At 33.9% G+C, this 14,061-nt stretch overlaps 1 protein-coding gene across 1 annotated transcript; it reads right to left on the bottom strand.

Annotated features, from left to right (window-relative positions):
- Window positions 1-12,372: 12,372 nt before the first annotated feature.
- Window positions 12,373-13,212, bottom strand: LOC101898730 (cuticle protein). Its single transcript, XM_005187284.3, has 2 exons — window positions 13,204-13,212; window positions 12,373-13,142 (listed from the first exon to the last, which is right to left on the bottom strand). The coding sequence occupies exons 1-2, from the start codon at window positions 13,210-13,212 to the stop codon at window positions 12,750-12,752; spliced, it is 402 nt and encodes a 133-aa protein (XP_005187341.1). The 3' UTR covers window positions 12,373-12,749.
- Window positions 13,213-14,061: the final 849 nt, after the last annotated feature.

Here is a 14,061-nt window from a genome sequence, read left to right as displayed (position 1 = left end):
GAATTTGTGAGAATTTTTTTTGCAATAAAAATTTTAACTACCTTACTTTTTTTTTTGATATTTACATTTATGTTACACATGCGTAACGCATCAATAAAATACGTTCCCCACTAACCAGACAAAGTTGTTATAATTTATACCAGATATAAGAAATGGATTTGCTATCTAGTTATCTCTTTCCATACTCTGTGTTTGCCTATAACACATACACATTCTCGGTTGCAGTGATCACAAAAAAGGTACATTTGTAGAACAGTTACATTCATATTTTCATTGAAAGTGCTAAAAGTTGCATGATTGATTTACATAGAAGGTGCCAACCAGCAATGCTAGTGTAGAAAACCAAACTTAGAAATAAAATGCAGTATGATTTGTTGGAAGCTCTTTTGAGAATAAATACTTAATTTTTCATATTCTATTTGCTGCAAAAATTTTGGGCCTACCAAAGAAATGTTAAAGCTTTTTAGTTATAAGTATTTATATAAACCAAATGAGACTGAAAATGCTGACGATTTGGAGTTTGAATTTTTTGACGTGGTTGCATTGCAACTTTGAAAACTCTAGTGTATGAAATTAAAATGTTCTATTTATTTGTTATTTTCTATTTTTATGTTATTTTACATGTATAATATGCAAGATAAACTAGTCTAGTAGAAGTAGTTGAAGTTCGTAATGGATACTACAGCCTGAGACAGAAAATTGTCGGTGCAGGTCCACTACTTCGTAGAGCCCTCATATAACGGTACCTACTGATATTCGGTATTTTAATGATTTTAGCGACATTATTACCGATTTATTTAAGTTTCGCATTTGAATATTGTAATGGCTTATGACAAATGTTATCTATGCAGTTTCATGTCGTCGTATAGACCCTAATATAGTAGCTACATTCGGTATTTTTCAGATTTTAACAAAATTTTTAACGGATTTTATTATTTTTGAGAACTGCCAAATTCATTACAAATGGTGGAGGGTATTCAAAGTTCGGCCCAGCCGAAATTACAGCTATTTTACTTGTTTCAAATAAATTTACTCTGTTCGTTTTTTGTTAAGTATTTTTGAAAAACTAACTATTCCCTTTCATTTATAGGCTAAAAACTGCCCTCGTACTACATTTATAGACAAATATAAGCAAAAAACGAGGAAAATAATATTTAAAACGAAAACTACTGTTCAAATGCTGGTATCTACTGTTACTGTTATAAAATGCGCTTTTAAAATACAAATGCATAAGTAAACATATACAATCACATGCGCAGAATACATTTTTATAGAGTTAAATGGATTTCTTGAACAAATTCTATCACTATGATAGAATCAAGAAGATAAAGTCATGCAAACATATGTTTAAAATTGTTTCAAAATTATTCGTTTGATAACATCTCATTGTCAAAATATATATTTTTAAATCTATTGTAAGAAAACATATCAGAGATGGAAGCCAAGTTTTTATGCAGTGAAATTTGACGTGGTAAATTACAGAACATGCAGAGATGGGAATGCTTATTTGAAATGACTTTACCTTCTTAATTTTACCTCAATGAGTTACTGCTTTCGAAATTAGTTCTTGCGAGTGATAATTTTAACGGCTTGAAATTGCGAGTTCTGTGAGAAGAAATATTATAAGTAACTTCGCCAGTTAAGAAAGGAGAATCAATCAAACCGCGTATTGATTTGACAATAAATAACTCTCTTAGCATAAACCGTCTCCTTTCAAGGGTTGGGAGATCGATTAACAATAAACGACTTTCATAAGGCCGAAGAAACTCTGACGGTTCCAGTTAAGGCCCGCAGAGCAAAAATCTTAAATTGAACTTGAACTAATTCGATTTTATCTAAATATAATTTGTAAAAATTACTTCACAGAATGCATTCGTATTCTAATACTGAGCGAACTAAGCTAACGAAAAATGTTTGGGTGCCATATGGATCATCGAATTCTTTAGACCAGCGTTGTATGAATTCTATTAAGAACTTAGCTTTATTAATACACGAGTCAATGTGTACATGAAAACGTAGTTTAGGATCTAGATAACTTTATTGACCTCGGTCAACATTTTCTAATTTGTATGAACCAATAAAGTAGTAAGACGTTCTGTTCCAGAATCGGAAGAATGTAAAAGTTTTTGCTACGATAATCGATTTTCCTTTTATAATATCGAAGAAAATTTCAAAACTAGTAGATTCTTGCAGGTACAGGAACAGAGCTAGAATGTATTGGCTGAGATCTAAATAAGGACAAATTTTTTCATTTCTTAAGATTAAGAGACATGCCATTTGCACTGCAACAGTTCACAAGGGAATGTAAATCGTACTGTAAGAAATCGAATTTTTAAGGGAGTTTGTATGCAAGTAAAGCTGCACATCATCTGCATAAATTATTATTTCAAAGAATCGAATGTGATCCGGGAGATCATTAAGATACCGAGCAAAAAGTGAGGGACCCAAATGACTAGCTGGAAACTTCGTAGAAACGGTGCAAAATTAAAGATGACTGAGTATCCGCCATCACCAGGACGTTTATGAGTTTTGCATGTTGCTGCGTCTGTCGAGTCTGGGAACTCACTGTAGTGGCGTTCATAACAGGACATATATTCCATTGGGGATTAACCTACTGTGTTTATTCGATGCAGTGGACAAATCTTGTATGTTTATAAACATACGCAAAAGATATAAGGAGTTATCGTAGAAGAACGAAAATTGGTACACATAACTAATACAATTAGGAAAGGAAAAAACGAATTTTTCCAAAAATCGGCCGAAGGACTCGCTCACTTCCCATATATGCTGGAATGAAAAAACCTATATTTTCCAAAATTGTTGTTGGAATTAAACCTAATATGGGTTGATTTGTGTCTGATGTATTACTGATAACTGTGTGTGAGTTATATGAAATTATGTCAAAGGACACATTCACCTCCCATATATCCTGAAACGAAAAAAAAATTATTTTCACAAATTGTTGTTAGAATAGATCCAAATTAAGCTTGATTTTTCTCTGATGTATTTTGATTAGTATTTAATTTCATTTAAATTTGTTATAAAACATATTTTCTTGACACCCAATAAGAAAATATTTTCTATATATATTATAAATATATATTTTTCAAATTCCCAGTTATCTGATATTATTATATAAGTTGGTACTACCTGAAAGACAAATCCATATCTAAAAAAGTGCCAAAGCGTTATCTACCGGTATAGATGTTTGAGACGCTGGGTCGGAAATTCTTTTTACAGCCTTTTGCAGTAAGTTTGGATTTGTATTTGAAAAAAGTTTACCCACTTTTCGCCTTTTGGTGCGATCAGAGCAATTATCAAAGTCTGTCGAAGGTCTTCCTCTACGGCTGGTGCAAGGTTCCTAAAACGACACAATCATTTAGAATCACATAATGTACTTACAGAAGATAAACACTTGTGTACTTACAGAACACAACACACACTAACAAAAGGTGAATTTAGCCACGATCCGAACTTTTCTTCAAACCTCTCACTCATGTAGTGACACTTTTGCCAATTGGTTTTTATTTTTAGTAATATTCATTGAATTTTTTTTATCTTCTGCTCATTAAGTTTTATCCCTAACTTGTCTTCTAAATACGAAATTACTTCTCGCTGGGCAGTACTTAGAGTACGATGCCTAAGCCAAATATTAAAAAATTCTCGGATTTGCTCCTGTACTGACACTGAAAAATAAAGGAATAAATGAAAATGGGAAGAAGAGGACGAGATACTTACTTTTTTTAAATTCGACACACTTGCAAAAGTAATACATATAAACTTTAAAAATGTGTTTTTTGGTGTTTTCTTTTTACACTCCACTGAACTTGAAAATTTTTAATAACTTCGTTTTATGATTTTTGTTTATATCTATATATATAAATGTAAGTTGTGTTAGTTACTACGCTTATAACTTAAGAACCGCTGGATTAATTTTAACGATTCACACAAATTCGGAGTTGTCTACTCTCCGAAAAGGATAATATCCAAAAAAATCGCGTAAAAATGTGATATATTAACATTTTCATTTTGACTTTTCAAATGTACAATAGTAATGTTTTATTTTGCATGATTTTTTTCCATTTTGACTTACTTTTTTCTAATGTACATTTGTAGTGTTTTTTTATATTTTATTTTTGAATGCGAATATTTATACCAATTTATTTAATTGACTTGATTTCTTGAGAACTGAAATTGATGGCGGGTTACATGAAAGTGTAGTAGCGAATTATGTGGTGGCGAAACGGAATAGATGATATCGAAATAATTTAACGCGGTCACACCAAAGTTAAAAGAAAATTACTTTTTCTAAATCGCTGAAAAATCATGAAAAAGAGATCTCATTGCAAAAATCAAAAAAACATTTTCAATGGAATCGAATTTTAAAGTAATAGTACATTCTATTGACAAACTTTGTAAGGAAGGATCTTAAAACATTTGCTGTAAAAAATCAGCGAAAAAGTTGAAGACTTTTTCAATTTGTTATACTTTTTTTGTCAATTTTTTTTTTTTCAATTTGTATTATCATATTGAATTCAGTGGATTTTTTTTGAACAAAATAAAGAATAATTTTTCACTAAAAAAAATTAAATAAGTGCGAAATAGGATGTTAACTGACATCTACCTTTCAATTCCAGGGCCTACATCGTGGAAGCTGGAAGATGCGAACACATTTAAACAAACAAAAATGACCGAAAAAGCTTAATGGGGCTCATTTCAAAGCGTGACAATGATCCGTCCAATGAGAGCTCAAAATGCAAAATTCTTTGGGAGAATAATAAGTAATATACCAATATTGAAATAAAAGGTGCAAAATAGTAGAGCGAATGGGACTTTTAGTAAGAAAAGGTTTTATATCCTTCCAGAAATTCTTCCCAAACATTCAAAATACCTAAAATCACTTTTGCAGGACTTTATATCGATCATAACTCACGGATAAGGGAACAACCAGATTTCATATTTATATAACCATCTATGATTTAAGTTATTTTTGGGGTCTTGGCCGGCCACTTTTTTCATTTTTTGGCCCTTATTTGACATTTTTGTTTCTAAGGGGGTAGATAACCTCTTCGCATAAAATTTGAAATTTTCAGAGTAGGGCCCATATTGGTATTGACCACATTCATCAATTGATTTGGCTAAAAATTTTTATTTATGCCACCCTGGGGTAGGGAACCATCATACAGATAATTGCCACATAGGAATTTATTTAAGTAAAGTCCCCACATTGGAGTATCCCCAAGTCCACTTTCACATCTAATGTGTGGTCAGAAAAGAAAATTTTGCATTCTATTGAATTTGTAACCCCCAAGAGAATATTAGTTGGGAACGTAGGTTTCGGATGTACATCTATATGGAATAAATTGTGAAAACATGAACAAATTACAAATATAATAAAGTAGTACGGGACCGAATATTTGTTGAATCGACATTGAATTATCCTATGATGAAAATATGGACTTTAAGGGGTCTCCAACTTACAATTTAAATGGCAAATAAAATTAATTCCCATCTTATCATTCTGCCCGCAATTATGAGGTGGATAAAACTATTTTTACTTATTTAAATCACGCGAAATGCTATGACATGCTATATTGTTCTGCTATATTTTTGATTTGGCCTCTATTTGTCATCTTGGATTATAAGGGGTAGAAGAAAGTTTTCAATGTAGGTCGATGTTTCGGAGTAGTGCCCATATAAAGAAGGTACCTCCTAATTTAACCACATTTCAAAGAATTTGGCTAATAATGCGTATTAGGGGGGTGAAAATCTTACACTAAAATTTCAACATATCTACAAATTTTAGAATTTTTATCCATGTTATAATACCCTCTCAAGTCCACCTTTGGCGGACAAACAGACTGACATGGTTAGGGGGACTTATGAGGACTCTAATGCACAATCTAAGTTGCTAATGGGATTAAAAAAGTAATTAACTTTGGCTATTCTTAAATCATTCAGCCCTCAATTATGTAGTATACAAAATACAGCAAATTCCAAATTACTGCTCATTTGACTGGAAGATTTTGCTACGATTTTTACCATATTAAAAATTAATTTGATCCCTTATATGGCGATAAGATTGATATATACTTTTTAATAGATTTGTATAGCACATCCACACAGTTGAAGCCCACGGTTTAAATATTGAAGCCCACTGGTTAAAAATGGGTACAGGTATTTTAAAACACATTAAATCGACCTGTACGTGAACACTTATATCAGTCATATCTGTGAATAATTATGCTTGGGAATATATGCATAATAGACAAAAACTACGGGCCGGCAACGCGGACCGGGCCAGCTAGTTTAGTATAACGGTAAATCACATACGACCCACGAAACGAGTCAAAAAACGAGTTGCCATATCATTATATTCTATTAAGTTTATCTAAACCTAAATCGTGCTGTTTTACCGACAATTTTCATTTAAACTTACCGAATTTAATTTGGGTAATTTAATCATTTTTGTATTGATGTACTGATTTTCTATTTACTACAACTATTATCTTTAAATACTTGTAACTTTTTGACAATATATAATATTTTTGTGGTCATCTACAAATGACAACAATGTTGAAAGTCACGATTAAATTTAGGTTCATTTTAAATTGTTGGGTGCTTTATTTCTTTTTATAGCGGACAAATTGATTTATTATCACAAATCAGCCGATTGCTTGCAAGTTTTTGCAGGTTTTGTTTACTCTTTTGGAGAAGAAAATAATACTCTACTGTGAAAAATGAGATGGTGGACAATTCAAACTTAATATTTCTAACATTTGTTTCGTTTTCTACATGAACATTTTGCGTTCTATAGTTACCCTATTTTAAGAGGATTTACACTTTAAAATAATGTATATAAACATTTTTATTCAAATCCAGTGGTTCAAACCCTTTACAACCCTGTAACGCCAAAAATAAAAAAATACAATACAAATACAAAAAATAAAAAATACAAATCTATATATATAAATGTAAGTTGTGTTAGTTACTACGCTTATAACTTAAGAACCGCTGGACTGATTTTAACGATTCACACAAATTCGGAATTGTCTCCTCTCCGAAAAGGATAATATCAAAAAAAATCGCATAAAAATGTGATATATTAACATTTTCATTTTGATTTTTGAAATGTACAATAGTAATGTTTTATTTTGCATGATTTTTTTTCCATTTTGACTTACTTTTTTCTAATGTACATTTGTAGTGTTTTTTATATTTTATTTTTGAATTCGAATATTAATACTAATTTATTTAATTGACTTAATTTCTTGAGAACTGAAATTGATGGCGGGTCACATGGAAGTGTAGTACCAAATTATGTGGTGGCGAAACGGAATAGATGATATCGAAATAATTTAACGCGGTCACACCAAAGTTAAAAGATAATTACTTCTTCAAAGTCGCTAAATAATCATGAAAAAGAGATCTCATTGCAAAAATTCTAAAATCGGGAAAAAATCTAAAAAAATTTCAATGGAATCGAATTTTAAATTAAATCGAATCGAAATAGGGTGTTAACTGACATCTACCCTTCAACTGCATGGCCTACATCGTGGTTCAGCTGGAAGATGCGAACACATTTAAACAAACAGAAATGACCGAAAAAGCCTAATGGGGCTAATTTCAAAGCGTGGACCTACTTCTTTCATATGACAATGATCCGTCCAACGAGAACTCAAAATGCAAAAATTTTTGGGAGAATAATCAGTAAAATTCCAAATATAAAAGGTACAAAGGAAAGGGACTTTTAGCAAGAAAAGGTTTTATATCCTTCCAGAAATTCTTCCCAAACATTCAAAATACCTTAAATCGCTTTTGCAGGTTTTTATATCGATCATAACTCACGGATAAGGGAACAACCCGATTTAATATTTATATAACCATCGTATGATTTAAGATATTTTGGGGTCTTGGCCACTTTTTTCATATTTTGGCCCTTATTTGGCATCTTTGTTTCTAAGGGGGTAGAGAACCTCTTCGCATAAAATTTGAAATTTTCAGAGTAGGGCCCATTTTGGTCTTGACCACATTAATCAATTGATTTGGCTAAAAAATTAAGTTTCTGCTACCCTGGGGTAGGGAACCATCATACAAATAATTGCCACATAGGAATTTATTTAAGTAAAGTCCCCACATTAGAGTATCCCCAAGTCTACTTTCAGATCTAATGTGTGATCAGAAAAGAAAATTTTGTATTCTATTGAATTTGTAACCCCCAAGAGAATATTGGTTGGGAACGTGGATTTGGGATGTACATCTATATGAAATAAATTGTGGAAACATGAACAAATTACAAATATAAGAAAGTAGCACAGGACCGAATATTTGTTAAATCATCATCGAATTATACTATGATGAAAATATGGGCTTTAAGGGGTCTCCAACTTACAATTTAAATGGCAAATAAAATTAATTCCCATCTTATCATTCTGCTCTCAATTATGAGGTGGATAAAACAATTTTTTCTTATTTAAATCACGCGAAATGCTATGACATGCTATATTGTTCTGCTATATTTTTGATTTGGCCTCTATTTGTCATCTTGGATTGTAAGGGGTAGAAGAAAGTTTTCAATGTAGGTCGATGTTTCGGAGTAGTGCCCATATAAAGAAGGTACCTCCTAATTTTACCATATTTCAAAGAATTTGGCTAATAATGTGTATGAGGGAGTGAAAATCTTACACAAAAATTTCAACATATTAGAATTTTCTCCATGTAATAATACCCTCTCAAGTCCACCTTTTGGCGGACAAACAGACCGACATGGTTAGGGGTGCTTATGAGGACTCTAATGCACAATCTAAGGTACTAATGGGTTTAAAAAAGTAATTAATTTTGGCTATTCTTAGATCATTCAGCCCTCAATTATGGAGTATACAAAATACAGTAAATTCCAAATTACTGCTCATTTGACTGTAAGATTTTGCTACGACTTAAAAATGGGTACAGGTATTTTAAAACACTTTTAATCGACCTGTACGTGAACACTTATATCAGTCATATCTGTGAATAATTATGCTTTAACAAATATGCATAATAGACAAAAACTACGGGCCGGCAACGCGGACCGGGCCAACTAGTTTAATATAATTCTACCAACTGCGAGCACAATTTGCTAAAACGCCATACACATATACAAATCCAATGGATTTCAAGTGTCAATTCCATTGCGTGTACGTCAAGTGAAATTCACTGGATGTGAGAGTTGATTCCATCGACTTGATTTAGATAGTGTAAATGTTCTTTTTGCCTTTTACAACCTCTGGGAATTTGGGGTCATGGTGACGGATGTTTGTGTTAATGTCATCCATGGTAGAAGAATATAGGTAGATGCGTCAACTCTTGGGAACATTGATATGTCAAAAATTTTAAAATGTTTTGTCAAAAATAAGTAGATATTTAAATGTTTTCTTATGCGATGCAAATCGGAGGTTGTTATAATAAGGATTTTTCAATAAATTTTACAAATTTCAATAATTTTTCATTCAACATTTTCAATTCCAAAATCAGTTTGACAGTTCATTGTCCCAGCAGCTGTGTCGATGCGACTACCTGTATTCTTCTACCATGATGTCATTTTTGTTGGAATTTTCTTTTTTGGTTTTCGAAAAAGAGGTTGTAATTTAATTTTTTTTATTAGTTTTCGTGTTTTATTTAATATTTTCCTTCGCTGGCCTTTCCTGGCTTCACACAGTATGGAGTGTATATTAAGTTCCTCATTCCGGTCGTAACACATTCGGTATTTTTTTTCAAAGGAATTGTCTGAAGTTCTACACAAGGAGTTTTTTTGTGAGCACTTTAACCCCTGAAAGAGAATTGCCTATACAGGGTGAGATAAAAAATTTATTCTGATGACTACTATCGGCTGTTATGCCGGCCCACACCATCACCATGGCCGGCGCTTGAGTTCTGGTGGCCAACCGAAAATGCACATTTTCAGCTGACCTCTTTGGCAAGTAAACACGATCATTTTGTTTGTTTACAAACTACTGGACAACGAATGTTTTCTCATCGGAGAAAACCAAATTCGGCAGTTCACCACGAGCCAGTTCGCGAACCATTTTTCGGCCACAGCGACGCGGGTTTCGATCAAGTCGTTTCTTTACTTTTCGAACTATGTGTCGCATGTTGATGTTGCTGTTTTCTTCCGTCATCTTCCTTGTTCCAGTATCACGTTAACGAGCGATGGTACGAGACACAAAAGATTTATTGACAGTTAAATGCTGTAGTGCTCTCACGGTAGCCACTTTTGGTTTTCCAGCCAAATATAAAGAAATCACACTATCAAGCTTGAATTCCACCACGAATAACTTTTGTTCTGGAAAATTCTCACCAATATGATGAGCTGTCACTGGAATAATTTTAATTGCTGTCGGACGAGTGGCTTAGAAATGACAGCAGTCTGAAGTTGGCTGCAGTTTTTTCATCTCACCCGTATAGGTCCACGATGTCGTATAGCCCTCATATAACGTTTCCTCCCGATGTTCGGTATTTTGAAAATTCCAATTCTGAAAATTCACACAAGGAATTCCTTGTGAGTACTTAATGCGCTGGAAGAGAATTATCTAAATAGGTCCACGTTTTAGTATGGCGCCCAAATAACGGTACCCCCAGATATTCGGCATTTTTATAATTTTTACGACAATATTCACCGGAAGTGTTTCAAATGTCGTATATAAAGTTCGGAACCGTTACTACAACCCATGGTAGAAGAATACAGGTAGTCGCATCGACACAGCTGCTGGGACAATGAAATGTCAAACCGATTTTGGAATTGAAAATCTTGAATGAAAAATCATTGACATTTGCAAAGATTACAACCTGCGATTTGCGTCGTATAAGAAAACATATAAAAATCTACTTGTTTTTGACAAAACATTTTAAAAATTTTGACATATCAATGTTCCCAAGCGTTGATGCATCTACCTATATTTTCTACCATGCTACAACCTATGACACAAAATTACTTATGCAGGACCAAGTCTTCGTATGGCCCCAATGTAACGGGTTTCATTTGAGCTGTATTTTTCAAGGGATTTCATTTGAAATATTTCTAAGTTCTTCAAAATGGTGGATGGTATAAAAAGTTCGGTCCGGCTGAACTTAGCTGCTTTTTTATACCCTCCACCATAGTATGGAGGGTATATTAAGTTTGTCATTCCGTTTGAAAATCACGAAAATCCGTCTGTCCGTCTGTGGAAATCACTCTAGCTTCCGAACGAAATGAAGTAGGTTGATAAATTTTACTCAAAACTGTATTATGTCTGCAAGACTTTTGGTATTGAAAATGAGCCATGTAGGTCCACGTCTTCGTATAGCCTCATATGACGTTACCTCCCGATATACGGTATTTTGATGATTTTAGAGACATTATTTACCGGAACTATTTCAAATTTAGTATTTGAAGTCTATGACAGAAAATTGTCTGTGCAGGTCCCCGACTTCGAATAGCCCCATATAACGGTTCCCCCGATATTCGGTATTTTGATGATTTAGCGACATTATTTACCGGAACTTTTTTAAATATGGTTTTTGAAGTTCGTAATGGATACTACAGCCTATGACAGAAAATTGTCTGTGCGGATCCACGTCTTCGTATAGCCCCCATATAACGGAACCCCCGATATTCGGCTTTTGGATGATTTTAGCGACATTATTTACCGGAATTATTTCACATTTTGTATTTAAAGTTCGTAATGGATACTGCAGCCTATGCCAGAAAATTGTCTGTGCAGGTCTACGTTTTATAACCCCCATGGTACCTCCCTATATTCGGTATTTTGATGATTTTAGCTACATTATAAACAGATTTTTTTCAAGTTTCGCATTTGAATATTGTAATAGCTTGTAACAAAAGTTGCCTATGCTGGTCCATGCCGTCTTATAGACCCTACATTCGGTATTTTTTTAGATTTCAATAGAATTTTTAACGGATTTTATTTTTTTTTAAATTGCCAATTGCTTTACCATAAAAATTTGTCCCTCTTTTAAACATTTAAAAAATATAGAACAATTAAGGGGAAAATATGAAAAAAAAGTTCGCAGTGTCTATCAAACTGTTTAAACGGCAAATAAACAAGATACTGCATATGGTTATCGAATCGAAAACTTCATCGTCAAACAAAAATATGCAACAAAATCTGAAGAGGTTTCCCAAAAATCGTCTTCGAATAATTCTGAGTTTTTCTTCGTCTGTAACTTTGTTTATTGTATTGTAGAACCTCTGAACAGTTCTGTTAAGCTATTATTTTGTCCTGCCTTAAAGTATGCTACGCAATCACGACATGATTATTTCAAACTACATTTGTATTCAAGTTTTCGATTTTATTTAATCGAATTTCCTTTGTTTATTAAAAGAGTGTGTGTGTGTGTTGACTGTGTTTTGGCTAGCGTTTATACTTGTATCCGCATGCATCATATGTATGTATGTAACTAGATTACTATTAATTATGCATAGATGAAGTAAACAAATTAAAAATATATGTTTATATGTATATACAAGGGTGCCAGTGGGACGAGGTGTATGGGTATGGCGAACGCATTCGATCAAGAAGAATACATGGGAAAGAAGTACAAATAAATGGAAGGTATGTGCTTAGCAATAGATATGACAAGGCAGCGTGTCGGAAGATTGGTTGGAAGGTCTTGTACAGGATGATAATCGGTCGATTAGCAGTCATGAGCGATATCAACGCGACAGATGGCCGTTCATTATGTTTCGTTGACTTCACATCACGTCAGTTCAGTTAGTGGTAGTGAGCCAGGGGTAGAACTTTGGCAACGGGAGCAATGGCTTTGACAACCTTGTGGCCCAAAGGTTCTCGTCGTACGATAGCATTGAAGCCATTGTGGGCATCCGAAGTATAGTCTACGGTACGCAAGAGGCCATCGGCATCAACCAGAGTATATTGGCCATGGACTTGGTCACCCTTGCGGGATTCGGTTTGGCTCTTAATGTCGCCGGTGTGTTCGTCATGCACAGAATACGAAAAGTCATAATGCGCCGGCGCTTCAACTTCCACTGTCTTGATCAGGGCAGGCTTGATTATGGCCGCAGGAGCATGGTAGGGCAGTCCATGGCCCAATGGGTATTCGATGGCAAGCACAGCACTGGTGGCGACAATCAGGAGACAGAATAACTGTAAAGAATTGGAAATAAGTGAGTGTTGTGTCCATTTGTTTCGTTGATCTGTTAGTTACCTTGAACATTTTAGCTGATGAGGGTTTGTGTGTTCCGCAAGGATGACTGTTGTGGTGCTTGGTCCTATTGACTTTTGTGCTTCACTGGTTGTATCGCTTGCAACTCCTGAGCTGAACTATGATATTTGCCAACTAAATGTCGACATTTATATATGAGTGACTGACTGCTGGTTGTTCCACAGCAGGTTCTAGCAGAGGCACGAGTAGGTGCCCCATCGTGCGTATGCAGTCTAAGACCTGTCTAGTGTTTGGGTGGTTCTTTTGCACTGCGTATTGGGCTGGTCGAATAAATCTTGTTTGTAGTTTTGTTTTTGGTTTTGTCATCCAAAATGTTATCAGCGATATTTGGAACAGTTTGGCGTAGTTTTTTGTTGTCCATTTTTTATTGGCATGAGTGTCTGTGTCTGGCACGATCGCATTTTGTCAGAATTTATTCCTTTTTTATTTTCATTAATTTATCTTTATGTATTTCTCAATTAGAGATACCGTATCGAGAAATGTTTTTTTTTTTTTTTTTTTTTTTTGGTCTTGTGGACGAAAACATTTGGAGTTTAATTTTTTTTTGGTATAATTTCTTTTTCTTTTGGGCTTGTAACGTTCCCTTCATATTTTGGATGACATGTTGAGTTGATTACTTATTTCGAAATTATTTTTCTGCTACAAATTTGTATCAGAAGAATTAACGTAGTAGTGACTGCTATAAAATGTACAGAAGTGTTCAATCATCTGTTGCTCATCGTCAAGCTCTTCTGATAGCTTATTTCATACAGCGTTTCAACGTCGGGTTACATTGGGCCAAAGCAGCACGGAGGGTCATGGAAGACCTCTCGTTTTCTGATCAAACCCGGTAAACATCCA

The sequence above is a fragment of the Musca domestica genome, unplaced genomic scaffold (genome assembly GCF_030504385.1).
Source record: "Musca domestica strain aabys unplaced genomic scaffold, Musca_domestica.polishedcontigs.V.1.1 5, whole genome shotgun sequence".
Lineage (NCBI taxonomy): Eukaryota > Metazoa > Arthropoda > Insecta > Diptera > Muscidae > Musca > Musca domestica.
Note: the sequence above shows the minus strand (reverse complement) of the source record. Positions and strands in the feature narration are given on the sequence as shown.